The following is a 24,447-nucleotide window of genomic DNA, read 5'->3' as shown; positions in this document are numbered from 1 at the left end:
CTCCGCATACAGAGTCATTTGACAGCTTTTCAATATGCTAGTACATATTCTCAATAGTTGAGAATGAAAAAATATTTTAAGTACCAGTATCAGAAAATCAGATCCATGCAGTTGGACTGGAAGATCTTTGAAGGTCCCTTCCAACCGAACTTACCTATCCTATCCTATCCTATCCTATCCTATCCTATCCTATCCTGTCCTGTCCTGTCCTGTCCTGTCCTGTCCCGTCCCGTCCCGTCCCGTCCCGTCCCGTCCCATCCCATCCCATCCCATCCCATCCCATCCCATCCCATCCCAGCTATGCCTGCATTAACAAGGGATGAGGTGCAATAGAAGCATGTCTGTAAAAAACAAAACAAAACAAACAAAAAAAAAACAGTTTGTACTCAATGCCTGAGAGGCATTTAAAGGGTTGTATTAAATGTTAGCTCTAGTCTAGCACCTGTTTCTAGTTAGAATTCAGAACAGAAACTGAAAAACACACATACTGTGAGGCAATGCTACCACTCAATACTGAGTCTCAGATGATTAAGCATTAGCAAAAATTAAATTGACACCATTAAAGTGCACTACAGATACATGCAGTTAAAAGAAGAGTTGTGTGGGAAAAAAACATTTTTCTACAAAGATTCAAAGAAATCTAAAAAATAAATATGTATAAAATCAAATAGAATTTTAAAAAATTCTTTAAAAAAAAAGTCTTGAAAATCTTTGGGATATTGTTCATATTTTCTTTTGTAGATACTTGAAGAGTCACTTAGTCATTTATTTCCATTCTTGTTCTTGCAGTGGCAACAGAAGAACTACATGTAAATAACCACTGAAAGACGCTTTTAATTAGCAGCTCCACAGAAAGGGATCTAAGGGTTTTGGTCAACAGAAAGTTGAAAGTGAGTCAACAGTGAACCGTGACAGCCAAAAGGGCCAACTGTACACTGGGATGCATCAGGTGTTGCACTGTGCTGCTGCAGCCTCACCTCAGGTACTACCTACAGCTTTGAGTGACACAATATAAGAAGGACATAAAACAAATTTTGAGTGTTCAAAGGAGAACTACAGAGATGGTGAAGGGGGTGGAGGGGAAGACATGTGAAGAGCAGCTGAGGTCCCTTGCCAGAGGCCCAAGGAGAGCAGGCTGAGGGGAGGCTTCATGGTGGCCTGCAGCTCCCTCGCAAAGGGAGTGGAGGGGCAGGTGCTGAGCTCTGCTCTCTGGGGACAGCGACAGGACCCGAGGGAACGGCATGGAGCTGGGACAGGGGATGTTCAAACTGATTATTAGGAAAAGGTTCTTGACTGAGAGGGTGGCTGGGCACTGGGACAGGCTCCTCAGGGCAGTGGTCACAGCCCAAAGCCTACCAGAGTTCCAGAAGTGTTTGGACAACGCTCTCAGACAAATGGGTTGATTTTTGGGTGGTTCTATGTGGAGCCAGGAGTTGGACTCAATGACCCATGTACATCCCTTCCAACACGGGACATTCTTTTGTTCTTTGATTCTAGCCATACAAAACTCATCTCCAATTAGTCAATTTCTAATTCATCGTGGCTTAATATTCCTTGACTAGGAATTCCTTGACTGCCAATTCTTCTATATAAACTACAGCCTGTACTTTGGAAGAGTGTTCCCATATGCTGAAAAAAAATAGTTCATCTTTTTGATTTAATGAAAACATCCACACAGAGCTAAAAGATGCACTGAGGCCATATCCACTATACATGTAGGTCCGATTCCTTATATCTTTATCCTGCTTCTGAACAATGCTCCAACTTTTTCTTTAAAATGAAAACTTTCACAAACCTCCTTTATAAGAACACTTTAAACACTTAGAGTTGTGAAATTGACACTTTATCTTCAAATTTCTTAAGATTTTTCTTGCATAAAAACATGCAAATACAAGTACTCTTAACATGATGTCATTTTGAAATATTAATGTTTTTTAATGGTCTTACAAGACTGTATTGGCTTTGTATCTCCACCTCAATGCTTTCTAAGAGCGCCCTCTTTCTTTGCTTTTCTGTAAACATGATGGGGCAGCAAAACTATGTATGTGATCTTAAGAAAATACTTCTTCAGAAGTCTCTATTAAATGTAATTAGTCACCTTTTCAATGTCTTGGGCTCTTTGTTCCTCTCGAAGCTTCTGAACTTTCTGTTGTTCTGAAATATGTATACGAGCTATTTTATCTTCCATTGCTTTAGACTTCATTTCAAAATGCTCTGAAACCTGCTGTAGCTGCAAATCTGCCTGACGTGGTGTTAAAGATTTCAAACGCTGAAATTACATTTCAAGATAGTCAAGTCAGAAACAGTAAGAGAAATTGTACTTAAATGTGACAATTTTACGATAGTTATTTAAAACTATGTTTTCTGGTGTTAATATCCACAGAACAGTATCTAAACATGGTGGAGTTGTGTTTTTTTTTGTTTGTTTGTTTGTTTGTTTGTTTGTTTTAAATAAAGGACCAGCTCTATTGAAAAGAACTTGCAGAATTGAACTTGAACAATGCCAAATGGAAATCTAAGACATTCAACTTAAACATAAGAAATTTTTTTTTTTCATGGAAATGTTGCTCAATAATTTGCCCAGATATTTTATGAAGTCTCCATCTTTGAAGACATTCAAGAACCAACTGGACAAGGTCCTGAGCACCCTGACACAGTTAACTCTGGTTAGAGGAGTAGGGTGGCTGGATTATGTGACCTTCAGAGCTCCCTTCCAACCTTAACGATTTTATGATGAATGTATCTATTCACAGGAGCAATCTCAGTTGCTTTATCTTCTTTAAGCTATTCATATATGTGAAGGGATGTCGTGGCTGTTTGGTGCTATCTCTACATTTGTTGGTACACTTTATGTTTTGTTAGGATGTGTGCTAGAAAAAATGTGAAGTTTCACCGAGCTGAATTTGATTCGTGATGAATAGCTTCTTAAAGATTGCTCATCCTGGTAACAAATTACGGTCTGCACATGCTGAACATTACTGTTGAAGATGAGAAGAATGTCCTTAACAGAATGTACTACACAAATAATGCCTTCCTCTTAGATACTCTCTTTGCCTTTTTATTTTCCTCTTTGCATTATTCAGCATACGGTTACTTGGCCAGCTGGAGTCTAGTATAAATATATGGGGAGACATGTAACAGAAGGAATCAAATCACCATGGACAACCAACACAAACTAATTTCCCCTTCAGGAAACATTTATACCTAATTTCATACCTCGACTCCAAAGCTGTCTGCAATCTGTACTGATCAAATAAGTATGACAGCAGCCACTGAACAACTTCTAGTCTTTGTTGTTATACATATTTTAAGGTGGGAGAGCAGGTAAGATGGAATAAGCCAAAACAAAGGAACACAAAACAAAAGAATGAAAAGGAACACAGATGGTCATTATCCTCATGAATCACAGATTAACCAGGCAATCCCAGTGTCTATGTATAGGACATGGCAAAGGATTTCATCTTTTCCATAGAAGCATACTGGTTTTGAACAAGAAATCTAAAAAGCAGGGAGGGGAAGCATGAAATATGCTTGAGAGATACATGTAAATAAGCTACCTTATTTTCCTATACATTTATACAAAATTGGTATAGTTAGCTACCTCTTGATACAAAACACTTCCGATAGACTTGAGCTTTGCAGGTGCTGTAGGTCTCATTGCTTCCATGGCTACTGCAGTGAGCTTTGTTTTTCTCTTTTTTTCTAAAGCAATGTACAATTCATACAAAAGCTTTGTTGCAGCCCCATGCTGCCCTGTCATGATGTCTTGGGCCACATTCTCATTAAACTGTACACCAAGGAGGTGAAGCGTGGGTTCCAGGAGAGAAAAATTGTTAAGTTTTGCACTTGCAACCCTATGTGATTAAAAACAAAGAAAAAAACAAAACATAAATGTACTTTCAATTCCAACTTGCTGCAATAAGCATCGTCATCACATTTATCTCATATCAAGATAGGAGGGGGAAAAAAAACACAGTGGACTTTCTTAGAGTGATGTGATACACACTTTGTTTTCAATTTTATCCTGTAGTACATGCTAATAGATTGGCCTACTAGGAATAACTTTGGGGGAAAAATAGAAGACACATTGGGTTATATAAATATTGATACATGCACACAAGAAGTACAACTGACAGCAAAAGCTTACTCCAAATTGCAGCTAAAAGTATACCATCCACAAAAGGTAAAAGGAACTAGAATGAAGTTTATTAAACTGTATCAATCCATGTGAGCTCTAACCAGCCAAAATACAGGAAATTAAAAACAAAACAAACAAACGAACAAAAAAAAAACCTATGTAATCTATTAACCCTCACACCTTGTCACTTTTTTTCCTCAATAAAAAGAAATAGACACATGGCTTGGTGTAGTGTTGAAAAATAAAGACTGTGGTCCCAGTAAGCAAAATTTACATTCAAAAAAGAAATGGTGGATTCCAGATAAATTATTTTTCTTGATGTATAGATTCTCCTGTGGAAACACTTGAGATCAGTAGATAGGCCAAAAAGAAGAAAAAGAAATTATCAATATCTCACAATTAACATGCTATCAGATTTCGTTCAGCGAATCCATAACTACTGGCTGAGTCAGAACATTTCTATGCTGCTCTATCACTTAATTTCGTAATAGTTCATTTACATGAACCAAAAAGGTTTTGAGGTCAGTAGAGCAACACCATAATTCTACAAAAATGTTGAATTTTAACTTGAAGACCTCCTGGTCTCTCAGAATTCACCATACTCCTAAATGAAACAGTCCTGGAGTTAATCAATCTCACTATAACAATCCATGCCTTATTTCTTATACAATTATATATAAATTTAGCTTACAGCTATTGAAAATCTTTCTGCAGTTGATTCAAGATTAAGGTGACACCCACTGTCAGAAATCTTGGATGCATTGAAAAACTGTGGTGACATGACCTCTTAATTTTTTATTGCGTAAACAGATCAGATGGAAATTCTTAAACATGCTTGATAATACAAAGATGTTCTAAACCTTATCTCAAGATCATTTTCAGAGATAAGACAAAACTATAGTATTTAATTTTTCAAATACGGACAGACTAACTAGAAGATGTTTTCCAGCAGTGTTTCTTTCAAAAAGGTAGTACCACTTTCTCAATTATTATTCTCTTCCTCTTATGACTATATATATGCCTATGTTCTATATAAAGAACTGCACAACACAAGCAGCTAATATAGTTAAGCAATAACTAATTAGTTATAACTAATAACTAATATAGTTAAGCTTGAGAAGGTCATCAAAATGACCACCCATTCTTTTCAGTTATTACTCTCTAGATTACAGTTGCCCATACTTCCTCCACTGCCACACCAGTAGTTACGATCTTCCCTTGGTCTGTACTAAAACATATTAGAGTGATGACAGTTTACCAAATGACCCTTGAATTATATAGTACTCTCAAAAATTAAAAGTATTACTTTATAGATAACTAGTAAGATTTGTCAAGCATGGGTTCTTCCAAGATTCCAGGACTATATAATGACTATTACACAGAAATAATTGCCTTTAATGTGCAGGAGGAGTATCTTGGAACTGAGGAAATATTGTATCAGTTCAGTTATTGTATTATTGTATCAGTTAATAGCTGTTAAAGGATCTATGTCACTAGCAAATGTAAAAGGAAGAGAAGGCAGAAAGTATCAAAATATCCTGATGAGGTCATGGAATATCATGGTAAAGAATACAACCTTCCTTCCTCTCATGTTGGTTATTTCAGGACCTTAATAATTGTTATGGCATTTTCCTTGACCTCCTCCAATATATCCAGGTCATTCTTGTACTTGGGAACCCCAAACTGGACACAGCATTTCGGATAAGGTCTCACCAGGGCTGAGTAGAGCCTCCTTCACAGAAGAAGGGAATGGTTGAGGTTGGAAGAGACCTCCAGAGATCTAGTCCAACCCCTCTGTAGGATCACCTAGAGAATGTTACACAGGATCATATCCAGGCATGTTCTGAATATCTCCAAAGGAGACTCCACAACATCTCTTGGCAGTATGCTCTAGTGTTCTGTCACCCTCACAGTAAAGAAGTTCTTCCTCATATGGTAATCTTTGTCTTCAAACTGATGGCAAAATTCTTCTTGACATAATCCAGGATGCTAAATAGCCTTCTTCGCAGTAAGTGTACATGGCTGACTCACAGTCAGCTTGTTGCCCTCCAAGGCCTCTTTTCTGCACGACTGGTTTCAAGACAGTTGGCCACCAGTTTAAACTGATGCATGGAACTTTCCTTCCCAGATACAGCACTTTGCATTTCCCTTTGCTGAACTTCATGAGAGTGTTGACAGCCCTTTTCTCCAGCCCATCAAGGTCCCTCTGAATGGCAACCACAACCATCTGCTCTATCAAACACTCCTTCCAGTTTTGTGGTCTGCAGACTGACTGAGGTTACACTCTATCTCATCATGCAAGTTGATAATAAAGATGTTAAACAGTTTTGGTCTCAGAATTGACCCCTGGGTACATTACTAATCACTACTTCTCAGCTGCACTTTGTGGTTCTGGTAACAACCTGGAAGTTCAGCCAGTTTTCAGTCCACCTCACTGGCCACTTCCCTAGTCCATACTTCATTCGTTTCACCTCCCTCGACCACAACTCATCTGTTTCATCATAGAATCATAGAATGGCATGAGTTGGAAGGGGTCCAAGGGACATTAAAGACCATCTAGTTCCAACCCCACTGCCATAGGCAGGGATGCCACCCACTAGATCAGGTTGCCCAGGGCCCAATCCAACCTGGTCTGGAACACCTCCAGGGATGAGGCAGCCACAGTTTCTCTGGGCAGCCTGTGCCAGTGCCTCACCACACTTCTACAGTGAAGAATTTCCTCCTAACATCTAATCTAAATCTCCCCTCCTTCAGATTAAAACCATTCCACCTTGTCCTGTCATTATCTACCCAAGTAAAAATTCACACTCCATCTTTTTATAAGCACCATTTAAGTACTGAAAAGCTGCAACGAGGTCTCCCCAGAGCTTTCTCTTCTCCAGGCTGAACACACCCAGCTCTCTCAGCCCTTCTTCACTGGAGAGCAGCTCCAGCCATCTAATCGTTTTCATGGCCCTCCTCTGGACCTGCTCTAACAGCCCCATGTCCCTCTTGTGCTGGGGGCCCCAGCCCTGGATGCCCCCAGGTGGGGCCTCACCAGGGCAGAGCAGAGGGGCACAATCCCCTCCCTCCACCTGCTGCCCACCCCTCTGTTGCTGCAGCCCAGGACGCAGTTGGCCTTCTGGGCTGCAGGCACACACTGCTGGCTCGTGTCGAGCTTTTTGTCCACAAGAGCCCCCAAGAGCAGCAGGGCTGCTCTCACTGAGTTTTTCTCCCAATCAGTTTTTCTCTGTCCTCATGTCTGTGCTTGCCCCAACCCAGGTGCAGCACCTCATTCTTTGACTTGAACCTCATTAGTTTTACATGTGCCCACTTCTCAAGTTTGTCCAGGTCCCTTTGGATGGCACCCTTCCTTCTGTTGCACTGACTGTACATCTCAGTTTGGTGTCATCTGCAAGCTTGCTGAGGGTGCACTCAATCCCACCGTCTATGTTGTTGATAAAGATATTAAACAGCATCGGTCCCAAGACAAGATAAAAGATAAAGATAATTTTATCTTTAATATCTGTTAAAGATACTAAACTGCACCCATCTTGGTGTCCCTGAGGGACACCACTCATCACTGGCCTCTGCCTGGACATAGAGACATTGACCACCACTCTCTGTGTGTGGCCATCAAGCCAATTCCTTATCCACAGAATGGTTTACCCTTCAAATCCATCTCTCTTCAATTTGGAGATCAGGATGTCACGTTGGGCCATGTTAAAGGCCTTAAAGAAGTCCAGGTAGATGACATCAAACAATTGATGCAGTCACCCTGCCATAGAAGGCCACCAGATTGGTCAGGAATGACTTGCCCTTGGTGAAGCCATGCTGGCTGTCTCGGATCACCTCCTTGTCCTGCATGTGCCTTGACACTGCACCAGTGACTTCACCTGACTGCCAGGACTTTTCAAATATGATGGAGAGAGGCTTGGCAACTCCATCAGCCAGTGCCCTCAGAACCCTGAGATGCTTCTCAGCAGGGCCCATAGACTCGTACCTGTTCAGTTTCATCAGGTCATCTCAAACCTGCTCTTCACTTAAGCTGGGAAGGACTTTGCTCCCCCACCCTCACGTACAGGTTCAGGGGAATGAGAGACATGGGAAGCCTGACTGGCTGTGAAGACTGAGGTAAAGAAGTTGAGCACCTCAGCCTTCTCCAGGTCTGTCATTACCAATTCTTCCTTCTCATCCCTCAGAGGGGACACACTCTCCTTAGCCTTTCTTTTCTGGCCCATGTACCTACAGAATCCCTTCTTGTTGTTCTTTGCATCCCTTGCCAAGCTCAGTTCCATCTGTGCCTTGGCTTTCCTGATCCCACCCCTGCACACCCAGACAGCAACCCTGTACTCTTCCCATGCTTCATGTCTCTGCTTCCACTGCCTGTGCATTTCTTTCTTGCACCTCAGCCTGACCAGCAAGTCCTTGCTCAGCCATTCCATCCTGCCTTCCCTGCTTGCTTTCCTACATGGGGAATAGAGAGTTCTTGTGCTGTAAGGAAAACATCCTTAAAGAGTGGCTAACTCCATTCTGCTTCTTTGTCCCAAGGAGCAGTGTCCCAAGTGATCCCATCCACTAGGTATTTACATGGCTGGAATTCTGTTCTTTGGAAGTTCAGGGTACTGACTTTGCTCTTTGCCAGGCCCATATTCCTCACGATCAATAACTCAAAATTCAAACTTTGTTGGAGGATGTCAAAAGTCAAAATAAGCAGCACATATTGATCTTCCCTCTTCCACTGAGCCCATCACCTCATTGCAGAAAGCTGTTATCAGGTTAGTTATGCATGATTTCCCCTTCATAAAGCCACAGTGATAACTCCCAGTCATCTTCTTGTCCTTAATATGCTTGGAAAATGTTCCCATACTCATTAGTTCCATCAGTTTTCAGGAACTGAGGCAAGGCCTCAGTTCTTGTTCTTGACCAATTCCTCCTTGCTTTCCTTGAAGAGAGGAGTGACATTTCCAGTCCTAAGAAATCACCCCCAGTCACCATCACCTTTCAAAGATAATTGAGAGTGACCTAGCAGTGACATCAGCCAGGTCCCTCAGCATTTGTGGGTGCATCCCACAGACTTGTGTATTTATACCATTTTTAATGTTCCTTAAGCTAATCCTCTTCCACCAGAAGTCTTCCTGCTAGTCTTAAGGGACTGGGATTCCTGAAGGCAAGTTTTACCAGCAGAGACAGAGAGAGAAGACATTAAGTACCTCAAACTTTTTTCTTTTTTTTTTTTTTTTTTCCCACTAGATCCTGTGCCCCATTCAGCAGTAATGTTTTCCCTAGTCTTCATTTTGCTGTGGAAATACCTGTAAAAATCCTTTTGTTTGCCCTTCATGCCCCTCACCAGTTTTAACTCCAGATGGGATTTGGCTTCCCTAAAGCCTCCCATGCACACTCAGAGACTGTTTGTCAAGTCCTTGTCCACCCAACACTGCTTCCACATCTTGTACATGTATGCTTTCTTTTTGTGGTTCAGTTTAGTCAAGAGATCCTTGTTCATCCATTCATGCCTCCTGCTGCCTTCATTGATTTTCTTCACAATGAGATGGACTATTCTCATACTTGAAGGTGGTGACCTTTGAATAAAAATTCAGCCACTTGTCCTGGACACTTCTACTCTCCAGGACTGATTTGTATAGGATTCTTCCAAGCAGGTCCCTTAACAAGCTTCTCTCCTGAAACCTATAGTTGTGATACTGTTTTCAGCTTGTTCCCTCCTCTCAGAATCCTGAGGTCACCATCTCACGGTCACTGCAGTCAGTGCTGCCCCTGACCTCCCTTGTTTGTACATATTAGGTCTAGCAGAACATGTCCCTTCTTCAGCCCCTCAACCACCTGTCTCAGAAAGTTATCATCAATGCACTTCAGTATCCTAATGGATTGCTTGTGTCTGTCCTTTCCAGCAGATATCAACTTGTTTCTCCAGATCACACCCTATTGTGCATCACCACATCTGCTGAGAATGCATTCACTGTCTCAGCAGAGTTTCTAACCTCTCCTTGCATCTGTTGAAAGGGTGCTTGATCTTCCCTAATGAGAAGTCATCTGGGAACAAAAGCTCAGAGTATCCTTTTACCTTATAGTTGTACCCTATCTATCCTACAGCTTGGTAGTTGATAGAGCTTTTTAGATGTTGCTAGTGCTTGTAGAAGTAAAAGCCTCCTTAAGCTATCAGTGGGTACCCTAATGTTCTTCCAAGAGCCCCCAGGAGTGCTTCAGTATTCTGAAATGTTCCTAAATTATCTAGAATTTTGAGAAAGAGAAACCAGAAACTGCTGTCTGCCTATTAGCTGCACTCAAGCTTCTCTCCTACAAGTTGGTAGGACTTGAATAGGAAAAAAACTTGAGTATCCCAGTCTTCATTCAACTTATGGGGACAATGTCAGAATCTCCAGCATTAAAGACATTCTGAAGGACTTCTGTGATTCTATGACTTCCAGAACCTTTGATCTAACCTGTTGCTACCATAGTTACATTCAAAATGTGTAATGTTTGTAAAGTAGTATGATCAACTTTGGAAATAGGAAGCTTGGCTGCGCATCAAATAGAAGTAGTTTTTGACTTACACTGATGGTTGCATTAAATTTTGGTCAATTCCACGTCTTCTCCCCTTTGCACTAGCAAATTCCAACTGAAAAATAAATATTTTGTCTGATTCCTGCAACAGACTTGTTATCCGTATGTACTGACCTGCTCTGTGAAAATTTATTAAAGTCATCCTGAAGGCCATATTTGTGTAGAAGTTCTCCAAAGAGGTAGCCATTAGAAAATTCTTCAGCAAACGATCCTGGAACTAAGTTGTTTATTTTTCCCAGAAAGAATAACATAATTAAAATAATTCATACTTTAATTTTAATATTACTCACTATTGTTTTTATGACAAAATCAAGTACAAACCTTATTAAATATTTCAAAAGAATTTTAGGAGCTGCCTTTTTAAGCCAGTAATAGGTTTTCTTTCAGTGCGGTTATTTTGCAACATCAGCTTCGCACAATCAATTAATTCTCCTTTTCGGTGCTGAAAATTAAAACTTTGTCGTGGTTGTCACCCAGACAATGGCTAGAGCTACGAACAACGATCGCTAAGCTTTCTGCAAACTTTGTCGCGGCTGTCATTGGGACAGCGGCGATAAAGGATAACCGTGAAGTTTTCTGCTGGAAGTGTTAAACACAGAGTTTTTAGAGCTGCGCTTCCACGGAGAGTTGTGGGCTCTTGTGGAACAGCTGCTTCTCCAAAGCCAGCATCCCAAAACGGGGCAGTGATTAAAGGAACTGTGTCCCCTGGAGACACAGATAAACATATTTATGTACATATATGTATATATATGTGTATATATGTAGATATATCCACCCTCTCCTCACACCTCCTGAGGGTCTGTGTCGCCTGGCACCCCCCACACACACACCCGAAGGCCACCCCCCCCTCCTGAGGGCTCTCCTCATCAAACCGCCGGGCTCCGGGGCACAGCAGCGGGACTCGTCCCGGGGGCTCCCCTCCCCGGCCGCAGGCTTTATGGCCCGGCTGCACTCACCGAGGCTGCGGGAGAGCCGCACCTCCCCGTTGAGCCACCCGCACAGCACCCCCGCCATCAGCGCCGCCGCCCCCGCCCTGCCTGGCACCGCGTCCCGTTGCCACGGCGACCCGAGCCCGGCGCATGCGCGGAGGGAAGGGGCGACAGCCCCCCCCTCCCACCTCACCCCGCCCGCTCTCTCTCTTGCCCCGCCGAGGGCCGCGCATGCGCCGCAGGTGGGGCGGGTGTGGCCGGGGCGGGGAGGCGAGGAGGAAGGTGAGCGCGCCGCGGGGGGGGGGGAGGAGAGGAGAAGAGGGGGGGGGGAGGATGCGCGTGCCCGCCCCCGCCGCCAGCGGCGCGCGCGCGCGCACGGCCGTTGGCCAGCCGTTAGCGCCTCGTTGGGCGGGAGCGGGCTGAGGGGAGCCCCGTGGGTCTGAGGCGGGGGGGGGGCTGCTCCAGCTGCAGGGGGCTGCGGTCCTGCTGGGCGCCCCTCTGCCCTCCTGTCCTCCCCGCTGGTGTTTAATAAAGTGTCGCTGCTCCCCCCCCCCCCATCCCCAGCTCCGCCTCGGCCGCCGGTGGCTTCGCTGCCTGCCGTGTTGGCGCTTTGCGGAGGGGGGACTCGGGCTGAGAAAGCGCCCTGTCAGGAGGGGGAGAACGAGCCCGGGATAAATTGTTCGCGGTGGAGAACGCCAAACCGCACCGATGGTCGCGTTGGCTGGGTGGGGAAGGGGGGGGGGGGGAGGGAGGGAGCGCGAAAAGTGAAAACGCTGCTGAGGGGGAAATAACAAAAAAATAAAAAAAATAAATAAATAAAGCACACGCTTCAAACTGGCAGTGCTACACGTTTGCAAGGCTGTTTTTCAACAGTGCTCCTTGTGTAAGGAGTCTGAGTGAGGCATCCGAGTGCCAGTGCAGCTGCTCGCGGGGCTCTGAGCGCCGCCAGTTTGGGGCGTTTCAGGATTGCTCTGAAATCATCGGCTCTTACTGCATTACTTCTCTTTTTTACTGGGTCGTCTTTGGTTTAGTATCACGTTGAAATAAATACTTTGAGGAGTTTTGGTGCCCTCGTTTTAAACAGCGTGCTGCAAAAATGTGGAAATAGAGAAGAGATCTACATCTGGAAAAAGCATTGTACCCCATAGGAATTTAAATCCTTTCTTTCCAGGAATATCTAAAGTAGATTGAAGTCTTCAAGTGTCTTTCACTGAATCCTAAAGGATGACTTAATCTAGAGAAGAGCAGGAGGATCTAGTGGTTAATGATGGGCAGACAACAAATTAAACATTTTTCAAAAGTGACAATGACTTGACATGACTTTGAATACTATAGATTCTGTACCTTTAGAAGTCTTTCATTTAATCTCTATGCTTTTACAGAAGGTGTGCTTTTAATCAAAATAAATTACTGAGTTTTCTTAGAAGAAAGGTATAACTGAACAGTTTATGTCTTAAGATTGTAAAATTAGTGGCATGAATGAATAAAGTAACAAACTTCAAGAGAGGGGAAGTACATTCAGGGCAAATTTTGTATCCTTTTGAAGTTACAAAGTTTTGTGCATGTGGTAAACTATAAAAATACCCACACTTCAGAGGAAGTAGAAACCTTGATTTTTTTTTTTTTCTAATATAACGTTCTTAGTGAGAGTATCTACCATGTGGGTGTGTCTTTGATATGTCAAAGAACAAAGAAGAAATTTGTTTTATTTTTTTTGTGGAATTCTTTCCTCAGCTCAAGTAATTACATATATATATATATATAATGTATATAATACATATATATATTTAAATATATTTAAATGTTACTGTAAATAGTCATTTATATTAAGTTTAGAACTACTTTCCATATAGCCTCTGACTTTGAAAAGCTGATACGTATTTTCAAATCTATCATAAGCAGTGGATTAACATTGGTTTGATCTGCTCTGGTGGACATGATAAAATCCTACTCAGATAAGCTAGATTTGTGAGAAACGTGAAATCCTTCATATAATTAAATTCTATAGTGGTTTGTTGTTTCATCTAAGCCTGTCTTAGCTCTTAATAAATTAATGTAGCTTTCTAACAGAATTCTGAGTAGTGATAGGATGTTGTAGTAATCAATTTTTTTACTTCATTTTCTTCCTGATTTAAAGAACTTGGAAAGATGTCTGCATTCTGCATGGTGAAAGCTGAGTCTGCAGAGTGTTTAAAGGAAAATACTTGCAGACAACAAGTAAGGTAACTTTTTCCCTACTTCTGCCTTTCCTGAAATTGCTTTTTTTTTTTTTTTTTTAATAAGGTGTGTTTTTTGTTTTTTTAATTTCTTAATTCTCTGCTAAGAATGCCAGTGGGACTGACTTGGAAATTACAAATTGATTTCCTGTGGCATACTGTACATTGGATAATGTAACTTTAAGACACTAATACTAGACTGTAGAATGCATCTGCTGTTTTCACCAACAAACCTGTGATTTTATTTTAAGTTTATTTAAATGTATACATACAAATTTATTTTAAACTTCATACATCCTCTTATGGACTTGCTTTGAGAGAGAATTGCTTGTAGGTTATATCTATAATGGCCAAAGGAGCAGAAGATCTCAAACAGGAACCTGCTGAACATAGACAGAAATGAAGTGTCAGGGACTGTATGCTGCTTTTCATTCCTTCTGGCCTCCTAAAAGAAACTGCAAATATGAAGATTATGTCACTCACTCTTAGTTATTCAAGCCTACAGATGTTGTCAGTATTAGTTTTTAATCACATGGATGTAATAGTAGTATGTATATGGAATAAAAGGACAAGGATCCAGTTTTTAAAATTATGAACAAAAGCTTGGACTTTTATCACAAAATGACAATTGAAGAACTTTTAAAAGTTGAAGATCCTACTCTGAAGGGGGAGTTAGGAGGAATGATCTTCTGAATACAATGAAGATTAAAAAAAAGCAAATGGAGACATTTGGAATTCTTAAATTGCATTTAGGTTGAAGCTGTGAATGACAGTATCAGCCTAACATACTGTGTAATTAAACAATGTGTGGTTTCAGGAGTTTCATTTTTTGCACTGGAATTTGTTGCTGCATCGCTAAAATTTTTATAAACATGCTAATTTCCTATTTTTTGTAACTTTGTTTTTTATTGCTTGCCATGTCTCTTGGTAAGTTGCAAAAAGGCTAAATAACATGCATGTTTGACAGTGTTTTTTTTTCCCACTTTTCCTTCTCTGGTTTGATTATTCATTTTACTTTGCATGTCATTTATTCCCTCTAGCGTGATCAAATGACCACATCCTCTTTGAATCCTAGTTTCGACTATATTTGTCCTGCACAGATGCTTTCCTCCTGTCACCTCTGGATCCTCATAAGCGTCTGTACTGAGGACAGAAGAGGATCAAGCGCTAAAGAAAGGTTTAGAAATTTCCATGATCTTGAAGTTTGTGCTACAGCGTGTTACCACAGCTGTTTGCTACTAAATCAGTGAACTCCGTTCCCCATACTGCCATTTTGAAGTCATAATTCTGGAACCCTGTCCTGACTCCTACCCTGGTTTTCCTTGTTGCCACAAGGCAACAGTTATACTAATTCAGACCAGATGTCTGCCTAGTCCAGTTGCTGACATTAATCAATAACAAATTCTGGGGAAGAGATTAGGGGAAATCATATCCTGAAACCTGTAGTTACTCCCTCCACAACATTCTCACCCACTGACTGTGGCTGAAGGACTTTTCTGAACCCACATAAGCTTGTACAGTTAATTACTTCCATGAATACATGCAGACTGGTTTTGAATCTGTGTAAATGTTTAGCATTGACAGTGATCTGTGGTAAGGTGTTCCATTCCTTAACCAGGCTTTATATGAACACGTTGTTACAATTCATTATGTGAAGTACATTGTTTTGTGTATTTTGGAGTTGTGTTCTCTACATTTTACTTTCAGCGCTGTGGTTTTTCTGTTATTTTTAAACAAGGGCATTGTGCATCTGAGTTGCAGGCTGACCTGGTGTTTCAAGTGCTATCTTGCTTCTAATAGCTGTGTCACCAAAAACTAATAAGTAATAGATATGGTCTATATGTACATTTGGTGTCAAGCTTTATTCTCTCTCTTTCACTGTATTGGGGTTGGGGACTTCTGTCTCTGGAGAGAAACTGAGGTTTCTCTTGCATATTTAGCTCTTTCTATTTTCTGCATGAAGAAAGCTAAAATGTGAGTGTACTGTATAAGTACAGTAAAAAAAAACAAGCACAACTCCCCCTTTTAAGTACATGTAAAATAAACACTGGCAATGCTAATGTGGCTGCATACAATGTGTATTAAAGAATTGCAGTTACTTGTTAAGTTACCTCTTTGTATTTTAATCAAGTGTGTCACCTTTGTTCAAATAGAGACAAGAATGTATGATGCAGTCTGAAAGATGCCAGGTACACTGTGTTCAAGAAAATATTGTAACTGAGTGCATTGTTTTCTGTACTGCAAAGTAAATTGTCAGTGTGTAGGTTCAACTTGAATGTCAATAAATGACTGGGCAAGATTAAGGCAAGAGAACTGCAGACATGTTCTGACATTATGAAGAGGAAACATGGTGAAATGCTTCCCATATGAGGAACAGTATTATGTCTGGCTGATGTTTGATTTATTTTCTTAACTGGTAACCAAGTGAAGAAAAAGATAATTTAGCCTGTTGTGCAAAACTGAACTCACCAGTTGCATCCAAAGACATGTTTCATGTTACTTCAGTTATAGGACTTCCATTTTTAAACTGAGGTCTGATAAATTTTTCAGCTTCAAGGGAAAATTCTCTCCAGTGTGGCATGTTTGTCAGGAACTGTCTACAGTAAATAGTGGTATACAATATTGAGTAATGTGTGAAATATTTATATTGTTTTGTTTTGTTTGTTAGAAGACTTACAGACTTGGTAAAGCATTTTTGTTGTTGTTGTTTTTGAAGTGTACTGAATTCCATTGAAAGATCTCAAAGAGGTTCTTTGACCTCAAGGTAGGAAGTGTTGCTCAACTGTTTCCAGAGGAAAGGAATACTGTGTTATAAAGCATCAAAACAGTAAAATCTGAGGCATAAGTGATAGAAGAAAAGAACCACACTGTCTGACAGATTGAAAATTCATGAAAGCAAAACAAAAGAAAGTAGAAAGCTTATTAAAACCTGTCTGAATAATGAGTATATGTCTTAAGGACCTGGTAGGATATGAGAAAATTAGAGATTAATGTGTAGATACAGCTTTAAGCAAATACATACAGGAGTGGGCAATTAAGGGCCTATTTATTTTTGAGGCTGCTGTGATGCCACTGAATTGGTTACTGATTTCTGAGCATTTAATTCTTAATAATTTATTTGCCTTTTACTACCAATTTAATTTCTTTTATAACTCCATGTTAAGTTGTGCTTTTTTTTTTTTTTTTTCTTCCACAAAGAAGGCAGATTATGCAGGCTGTTAGCCCTTAGTGGGACGTTAGGTGTAGTTGGGAAAGGCAGTGAGCAAGGGTTAAAACAAATTGAGCATTAGAGATTGGAACTGGATAAAGATTCGTAAAAGAAAGTAGCTGGTACAGATAGCTAGCCAAGAAGTGGGTTTCATTATGGATGGGAAAAAAAAGGGATCAAGAGGATAGAAGGTGCTTTAATTCTATGGCTGAGGTAGAATCTTCAAATTAAGAACCATAATTTCTCTGCCATAGGAAATAGAGAATGTACTGGCAAAGGATGTTTTTGGTAATTCTCCATAATTATCCATATCCACACACACAAACATCTATTTTATAATATGGTTACAACTTACATTATGTGAATGGTTTTCTTGTAGTTGTTCATTTTTCCTACACAGCAGGCAGCTAAGTAGCAAGTAAAATTCAGATAGTTCATTTTTGCTGTGCATAGTTGAATTTATTCTCTGGTATAGTGATTCTCTGTAAGATACAAATCAAGTTAATGAAGCCAGGCTTTTCCATCCAGTTAGAAATTTTGAGTTTATTTGAAGTACTCGTGAAGTCTAGTCACTTAGTGTTTAATCTTCATCATTTAATAAATGCTCATGAATTGGGCACCATTTGTCTGTAGCTTTTGTCTAGAATTACTAGGGAATAGTTGTAATATAACTAGGATCCTTTTGGCTGCTACTGAAACACAACTACTTTTTTGCTTAGAAATAGGACATCTACTGTGCACTAACAATTCTGTTTGATTCTATTTTTAAGGTATAAAATGAAGAATAGCGTGTCTGATCTGAAGTGGAGAGGGAATGCAAGTAAGCAAATATAACTAAGTAATCTGGAATTTGGCTAGCATCTTTGTACCTAATGCCAATACTTAAAAGCCTTAGATGCTCATTCTTTCTCATTATGTTGAACGAGAACATTGGTCAAGCATACTGTATGTTGGAAATGTTCTTGGTAGAACATTAGGTTTTCACAATTGTTCTTTAATCCACAATTGTTAGCAAATTAGAGTAAAACTGATGATGTAAATAGTCAAAAAATAAAATAAAATTGGAGTGATGTTGATGTAGCTAGACAAAGGAGAGATCATGGGCTAAAGTGCCCAGCTGTGCCTTTTAATAATGAATGATGAGTTATAGCATCATAATGCTAATGTACAAAATTAAATTTTATAAGGAAAAGATGTGTGGACTTTATTTTCTACAATAATGATTTATCTTTTCTTTTTACAAATTATTTATTTCTTTGTTCTTGAGGCAGATAAATTTTTACTCGGGCTGATTCCAATAGATTTGTGTTTTTCGTTTTCCCTTAGACATCAGAGTTGCTGGAAATGGAAGGGATAGTGGTATGCCTGTGTTCAATGGCTACTGCAATGCAGCCTTGTTTAACCATTTCTTTGTCATATTTGTAAACATTTTACTTTTGACTACTTACAACCTGACTAGAAGACTTGAATGGGAATAAATATTCAGCCTTAAAATAATTGAAATTTTGAAAAGAAGTTTAATATAGAATGACTGAACAGAGATGAGAGTGAAAGATGCAGAAAAGCCATACAGCTGTGCATACCTTAGTTCTTTAAATTTATTCGAGTTTTTCTGTCAAGATATTCTACTTATTCTTTACCTTGAATAGTGGCACAAACTAGCATTTTAAAGAAATGGCAGAAATTATAACTTAGGGACTTGGGTTGTGGAGCAAGAATTCCCTTATTATTACTGATGGATCAGTTCAAATTGGATAACAGCATAGAATGTTCTAAACCAGAAGTAAGAATTTAGTTCCTTTCCCAAAGAGATGATAGGTGACTTATTCCATCCCAGAGAAATATTTTCACAATGAGATTTAAAATTAAAAACAATGAAAATGGAGTGTTAGGTATGCACAAAACCAGATGGTGAATATGCCAGCTTTAAAAAGGCTAAGGCTAGACAGAGTACCTCGTTCCCCTTCATCTTGAGAAAAACTGATTTTGTATCTCCAATGTGTATCCCCAAAATTATGTCTGCGCTTATGTTGTGTATTGTGTCTTAGTCTGAACCTATGATATAAATTCTAAGATATAACCAACTTATTTAGCTTATTTTTCAAGTCTGTTTTATCTGTCCTTGGGTTTCTTCATGCCTTTAGGATCAGCTAGTTGTCAGTGTGTTTAGTTTATGTAGAATGAATGCTCCAAAGATGTGATCAATCACAAGTCCCTTTTTAGCATCACAGTAGCAACATTTGTGACACTGAATCATTAACAATATCAAGAAGGCACCATTGTATTTCTATATCTTATAAAACCCTCACTGAGTTTGAAGTAGCAATAATCTAAACATATACTCAGGTAGACCTGACTTAAGTGTCAGTAAAGAGGTGATATTCCACATTACGGTTTCTTCTCACTGGTGACTTCTGGTAATAAAGCTTGTTGTGCCCATTCTCTTGTTTTACTTCTCATCACACTGTTATTTGTGTTCTACAGTACTGAACATAGATGCTCAGGCAGCACCATTCAAAACAGCTCTTTCAACTCTACATTTAAAGGTGGTTAGTCATTGATATTAAATGTATGCTTACACAGTAGAAGTTTAAGTAGTAGCTCAATGGTAGGTTGCTGGTAGAATTTATTATTTTTTGAAGTTATATTCAGTATAGGATTTGAAGATTTAGTATAATATCGAATATAATTATTGCTTTGTAATTCTATTTAATATATCCTTTCATTTCCATTTTAAAATGAAAATAATCAAATTTTCTGTGACAGTTTTTCTCCTGCATGGTAGAAAAGCATGTGGAGAAGCAACAGAAAATTCTTTCACTAAAGTTCATAATCCATATGTTCTGCATGCATCAAAAGGAACTTGTAGAAACAGAGTAGTCCTTCTTTTAGGTATGTGATTTTGGTATTTCTGAGGGTGCAGTTCCTCCTCCTTCTCCTCCTCTTCCTCTATATTTTACTATTTGCTTTGAAATGTTATTTTATATATTAATGTGTGATATTACTTCTATGGGCCAGGTGAAAAGTGGAAAAATAGTTTTAATTTTGAAACAAGAAATAAGTGTGTCTGACAGACGTTATGGCTTACACAGCTCCAACTTCGTCTCATTTATATATATAGACTGTGCCGATAAAATTTAATAATTTACTGCATAATATAATATGTGGAACTTAATATTCATTTATTTCTGGGATTCTGCAACTGCTTCCTATGATTAACTGCCTAGGGTAACTCTCTTCAGCAATTCTTTCTATGCCTTTAAAAGTTGCTGATCCACAAGGAGAAAGAAGACAAATACTAAAAGCCCAGGAATGGCAAAAATCACCAAAAAGCAAATAAATTATGTAGAGGCATTGTAATTACTTTTATACAGATCCAGACATTCATACAAAATCAGATGGTGTAGCAGTTAAATTGATAGAAATTTTAACTGAAGTCTTTCAAAAACTGTTCATCTTACCATCTGTGTCTAAAACTATGGAATTAGTTTGATTTGCTTTGGGTATTTTAATATGGAAACAGGTCTACAAATGTAAATGGATCTTGGTAGTCATAGCAATTCCAAACCACCTCTAGAGGAAAAATAAAGGATGCTTTGAGCAGTCAAACCTCCTCGGTTTATGACACCGAGATTTGCAGAAACCTGTAAGATAAGAAAAAATATTTGTAGCCTATGTGTGAGTACGGAAGTATCTATGTCTGTGTTTATAAATATTTTATGAGAACATCCTATGGTTTTGGAAGGACTTTTGCAAGCACTAAATTCATTATTTCAAATCATTAATAAACAAACAAAAAATGTCGTCTTTGCTGCAACAATGTTGTTCCTTTCGTATAGCTCCTGAATGAAAATAAAATCATTGTATATTTTTTTCTGACTTTTAAATGTAATTCACTTAATATTTTCTTCCTTCATGATATAACTATACATTTTTTTCAAATTTGATTAGTTATACAAACACAATGTTTGCCTTTTGAATTTATCATTCATCAGCTGGCTGGTGCAACAGTAGGTAATGAATATGGAAGGTGTTTTTTTATCAATGTCTTGCTCATTGTTTTATTTTTGTGAAGTAGGTTCAGTAACATTGCTTGCCTGTTTTTTGAAATTAGGTGATTTGTTTCTATTGTCCCAATCACATCTGTATTTAAGAGCTACTATTGATAACCTTTTGAAAGATTAAAAGTAGGTATTTCTGTCCTATGTCAGCATATAGAACATCAGCCACTATTTTTTTGATAATTATGACATATACAATTTGTTTTTTGTGATTTATTATTCACTGTGTCCATATTACACAACAGAAACTTTCACATATATTAGTTTTTTCCCTTCATCTTTGAGCTGAATATGGCAATTCATTTTTATCTTTTGATTTGTTTGTGATGAAGTTATCCTTGCAAGTGAAGAGAGTGTAAGTATTCAATGTTTCTGGGAGGATCCCTTATAATGTCGAGGTGTGGATCAAGCCACAGGTTATGAGACATGTCTGTAGTGTGGTAATTTAACAAGCAGAAAATAAAATGTGTGTTTTGCAAGATGGTGGGCTGTAAGAAATTCAGGAAAAATAATGGAAGCATAAATTATGTAATTACTAAATAATGGAGATATAAAATCTATTTGAAGATTTATTAAATATATAAATAAGTTTGGTATAACAATTGGCTTTAGCAAGATATATTTGATAGTATAAATGTTACTTTAAAAAAAAAGAAAAAATGGAAATAATAATTCTAACTTAAATGTTTCTTCAATCATAAGGAGTAAAATTTGTGGCAAAGTTCTATGAGTTATTTTAGCAAGAAAGTTGTTTGGGAAATAATTAGAGACAGTGATAGTGCTTGACAGAAATTCTCAGAATTCTTTTTCATCTGTAAATCTGTCAGGAGTTCACTTACCTGCTGCCTAGATAACAGCCAGGATCAGGAGACATTTTAGACATTTAGACTCCTGGGTTAGCAGTACTATCCACAACTTCTACGCATTCTGTTTGGTAATTTATTCTGACTTCTCACAGTGATCCAGCTTTGATCTTTTTTTAAGAATTATCACAAGGCATTGCTTACCACTTTTCCTGATGGGAAATTTACAGTTACATTCATATGCTGAACCTGTCTTACTGGTGTCATGTCAAATAATTGTCTCCTCACTAGTTTCATGTAGGTGAAACAATCTAAGGTTATATTCAGTGTTGAAACATAAAATTCTAAATTATTTCATTTCTTCTTTTTTGTGTATTGTCCTTGTCAGCACCAAGAAGTTCTTAAGAAATACCGTGCCATAATGTGCCTATTTAAAATCTTATTTACCCTAATCTATATATTCAGGTGTAGTATGTGTTACATATATGTTCTGTGTACATTCTTAATGCTGTAACTGTCATTCTCTGGAGTAGTGTTTGGGGGGGGGGGGGGGGGGGGAGGGGAAGGGGGAAGTTCAACCCTTTTGTGTGTACTGGCAAAATTTCTCAAAATAAAAAATATTTTTATAAATGCACTTGTAATTCTATGAGAAGTTCCATTTCAGACCTGAGCTGAATTTTATCCAGATTTCTCCAACCTCTGCTTTCTGCTATGTTCCTTACTTCCTCCTCCTCCTTCAACTGATATTACTGTAAGAATCACAGAATCACAGAACTATAGGGGTTGGAAGGGACCTCGAAAGATCATCGGGTCCAACCCCCCTGCCAAAGCAGGTTCCTCAGAGCAGGCTGCCCAGGTAGGCATCCAGACAGGCCTTGAATATTTCTAGAGGAGACTCAAGCTTTAAGCTTTACTAAAGCCTGTAAGTTTTGTGTGAATTTGTGACTACTCAGGAAGCATACTGTTCTTCTATCAACTTTTATTTTCTTGAATGCAAGACGAGCTTGCTGTCTGGTCTTCCCTGGGCTACCTCTTTTCTTTCTATGCTGTCATTATTTCCTCACTGAAGAGAGCGTTTTCTTCTGCTTTACTCAGTTGATTCCGTTTATTTTATTATTTGTTTCTTATTTCAGAAATGCTAGAAGGCCTAAAATTCTTCTACACTTTTCTTTAACCAGTCTATAACCACATCCTTTTTTCACAATTTTTTCCTATTAGAAAGAGAATTATATAGATCTTGTCAATGCAAGTAAAACTCACTATCTAATTATATAGGATACCTCCACAGTAATAAGAATTGAATGTGTGAATTTATGCAAGTGATTTTGCCCTCATGTTATGAAGTCTAGCAAGTCCAATGTCAGTAGTCCCTTTGCAATATACTAATTCAGAGCAGCCAGAAGAAAATAACATATTTACGTTATAAAAAAAGAGTGTAAGATTTGCAACTTTGTGATCAAAGACATTGAGATGAAGGCCCTAAAATATCATAGGTGATATTCTAAAATATCACTGAGAAAGATAATCTAAAGCTTAAAAAAGCAGACATATCACAGTAAATAACAGTGGACAATATATGTCCGAATATCTTCGGTATATATGAATTTATTAAGATACACAGAATTTTACTAGAAAACACTGAGTTTACTATACTTGGATTTATCAGTGTTCTCACTAATTTAATTGGCTGTTGTATGATTAAACGCTTCTTTTCATTGAACTGTATGAAACGTATGCTGTATTGCTGACATACTGAAAGCCTGGAAATATTTAACACCTTCAAGCTAGTAAATATGTAAAGCAGTAAGATAAAATCATTAAAAAGCAAGTTCTAGATAGAGATGACACAATCATTATTGAAACAATTCTCATTAAAGCATTTTTCTGGGTATGGCATGCTTTATAGAAAAAGAATACTACTTGCTTTGATTAGGAAAATAGCAACTAATAAACCTTTATCTCCAAAAAATTAGAGGAAAAGGTTCTGATCAGTTGTTAAGGAAAAAAAAATAAAAATAAAAACCACCAGTTTGACTAGATTCTTACGTGTGAAGCTGTGTAACAAGCAAATCAGTAGACCTATAAAACAGATGAAACACCTTTTAAATCAGAGTCCGTTCATAAGTAATAAGTGTTTTGAAATAGAAAACAGAAGCAAAGAAAGTGGGGACTGTTTGCGCAACTGAAGGATGTTTATTTCCTTGTTCAGTCCTTAGCTTTAGGTCGTCTAAAACTGTAAGAAAGGTTTTGATGATGGTAATTTTTGATGGAAAGATGGCAAGGTACCTTATATATGTCCCAGTCACATTTAAACACATACACACACTCTGAAGCCTAACTTGGCTGTATTTTTCAAGCCACAGGGAGATCTGTATGTGTGGTGTTCTAGCTCCTGTTCAGAACAGGTATATAGTAATTTACTGCAGAGATTCAATACTAACTACTTAAGGGATTTAGGAAAGTATACTGTTTTCCTTTAATCTTTTGGTGTGAGTACTGTAGTTACACAGATTTTTCAGTTTGAAGATTTA

The 24,447-nt window shown here is 38.7% G+C and overlaps 2 protein-coding genes across 3 annotated transcripts in view; one reads left to right on the top strand and one right to left on the bottom strand.

Annotated features, from left to right (window-relative positions):
- The window catches only part of SPEF2 (sperm flagellar 2), a 65,643-nt gene extending 53,930 nt beyond the window's left edge, over positions 1 to 11,713 (bottom strand). Inside the window, exons 1-4 of the mRNA XM_032206413.1 lie at positions 11,656 to 11,713; positions 10,814 to 10,916; positions 3,602 to 3,854; positions 2,099 to 2,269 (exon numbers count right to left, since the gene is read on the bottom strand). Coding sequence (XP_032062304.1) covers positions 2,099 to 2,269; positions 3,602 to 3,854; positions 10,814 to 10,916; positions 11,656 to 11,713 — 585 coding nt within the window. The remainder of the gene's footprint in view (positions 1 to 2,098; positions 2,270 to 3,601; positions 3,855 to 10,813; positions 10,917 to 11,655) is intronic.
- Positions 11,714 to 11,863: 150 nt separating this feature from the next.
- The window catches only part of PRLR (prolactin receptor), a 163,923-nt gene continuing 151,339 nt past the window's right edge, over positions 11,864 to 24,447 (top strand). Inside the window, exons 1-2 of one of the 2 annotated variants that reach the window (XM_032205702.1) lie at positions 11,864 to 11,910; positions 13,766 to 13,850. The gene's annotated coding sequence lies outside the window, so the exon portion shown is untranslated. Of the gene's footprint in view, positions 11,911 to 13,765; positions 13,851 to 17,051; positions 17,873 to 24,447 lie in introns of those variants that run through there. The other variant, XM_032205703.1, reaches the window with a different exon arrangement.

The sequence above is a fragment of the Aythya fuligula genome, chromosome Z (assembly GCF_009819795.1).
Source record: "Aythya fuligula isolate bAytFul2 chromosome Z, bAytFul2.pri, whole genome shotgun sequence".
Taxonomy (NCBI): domain Eukaryota; kingdom Metazoa; phylum Chordata; class Aves; order Anseriformes; family Anatidae; genus Aythya; species Aythya fuligula.
This window is presented reverse-complemented; position numbering and strand designations above follow the sequence as displayed.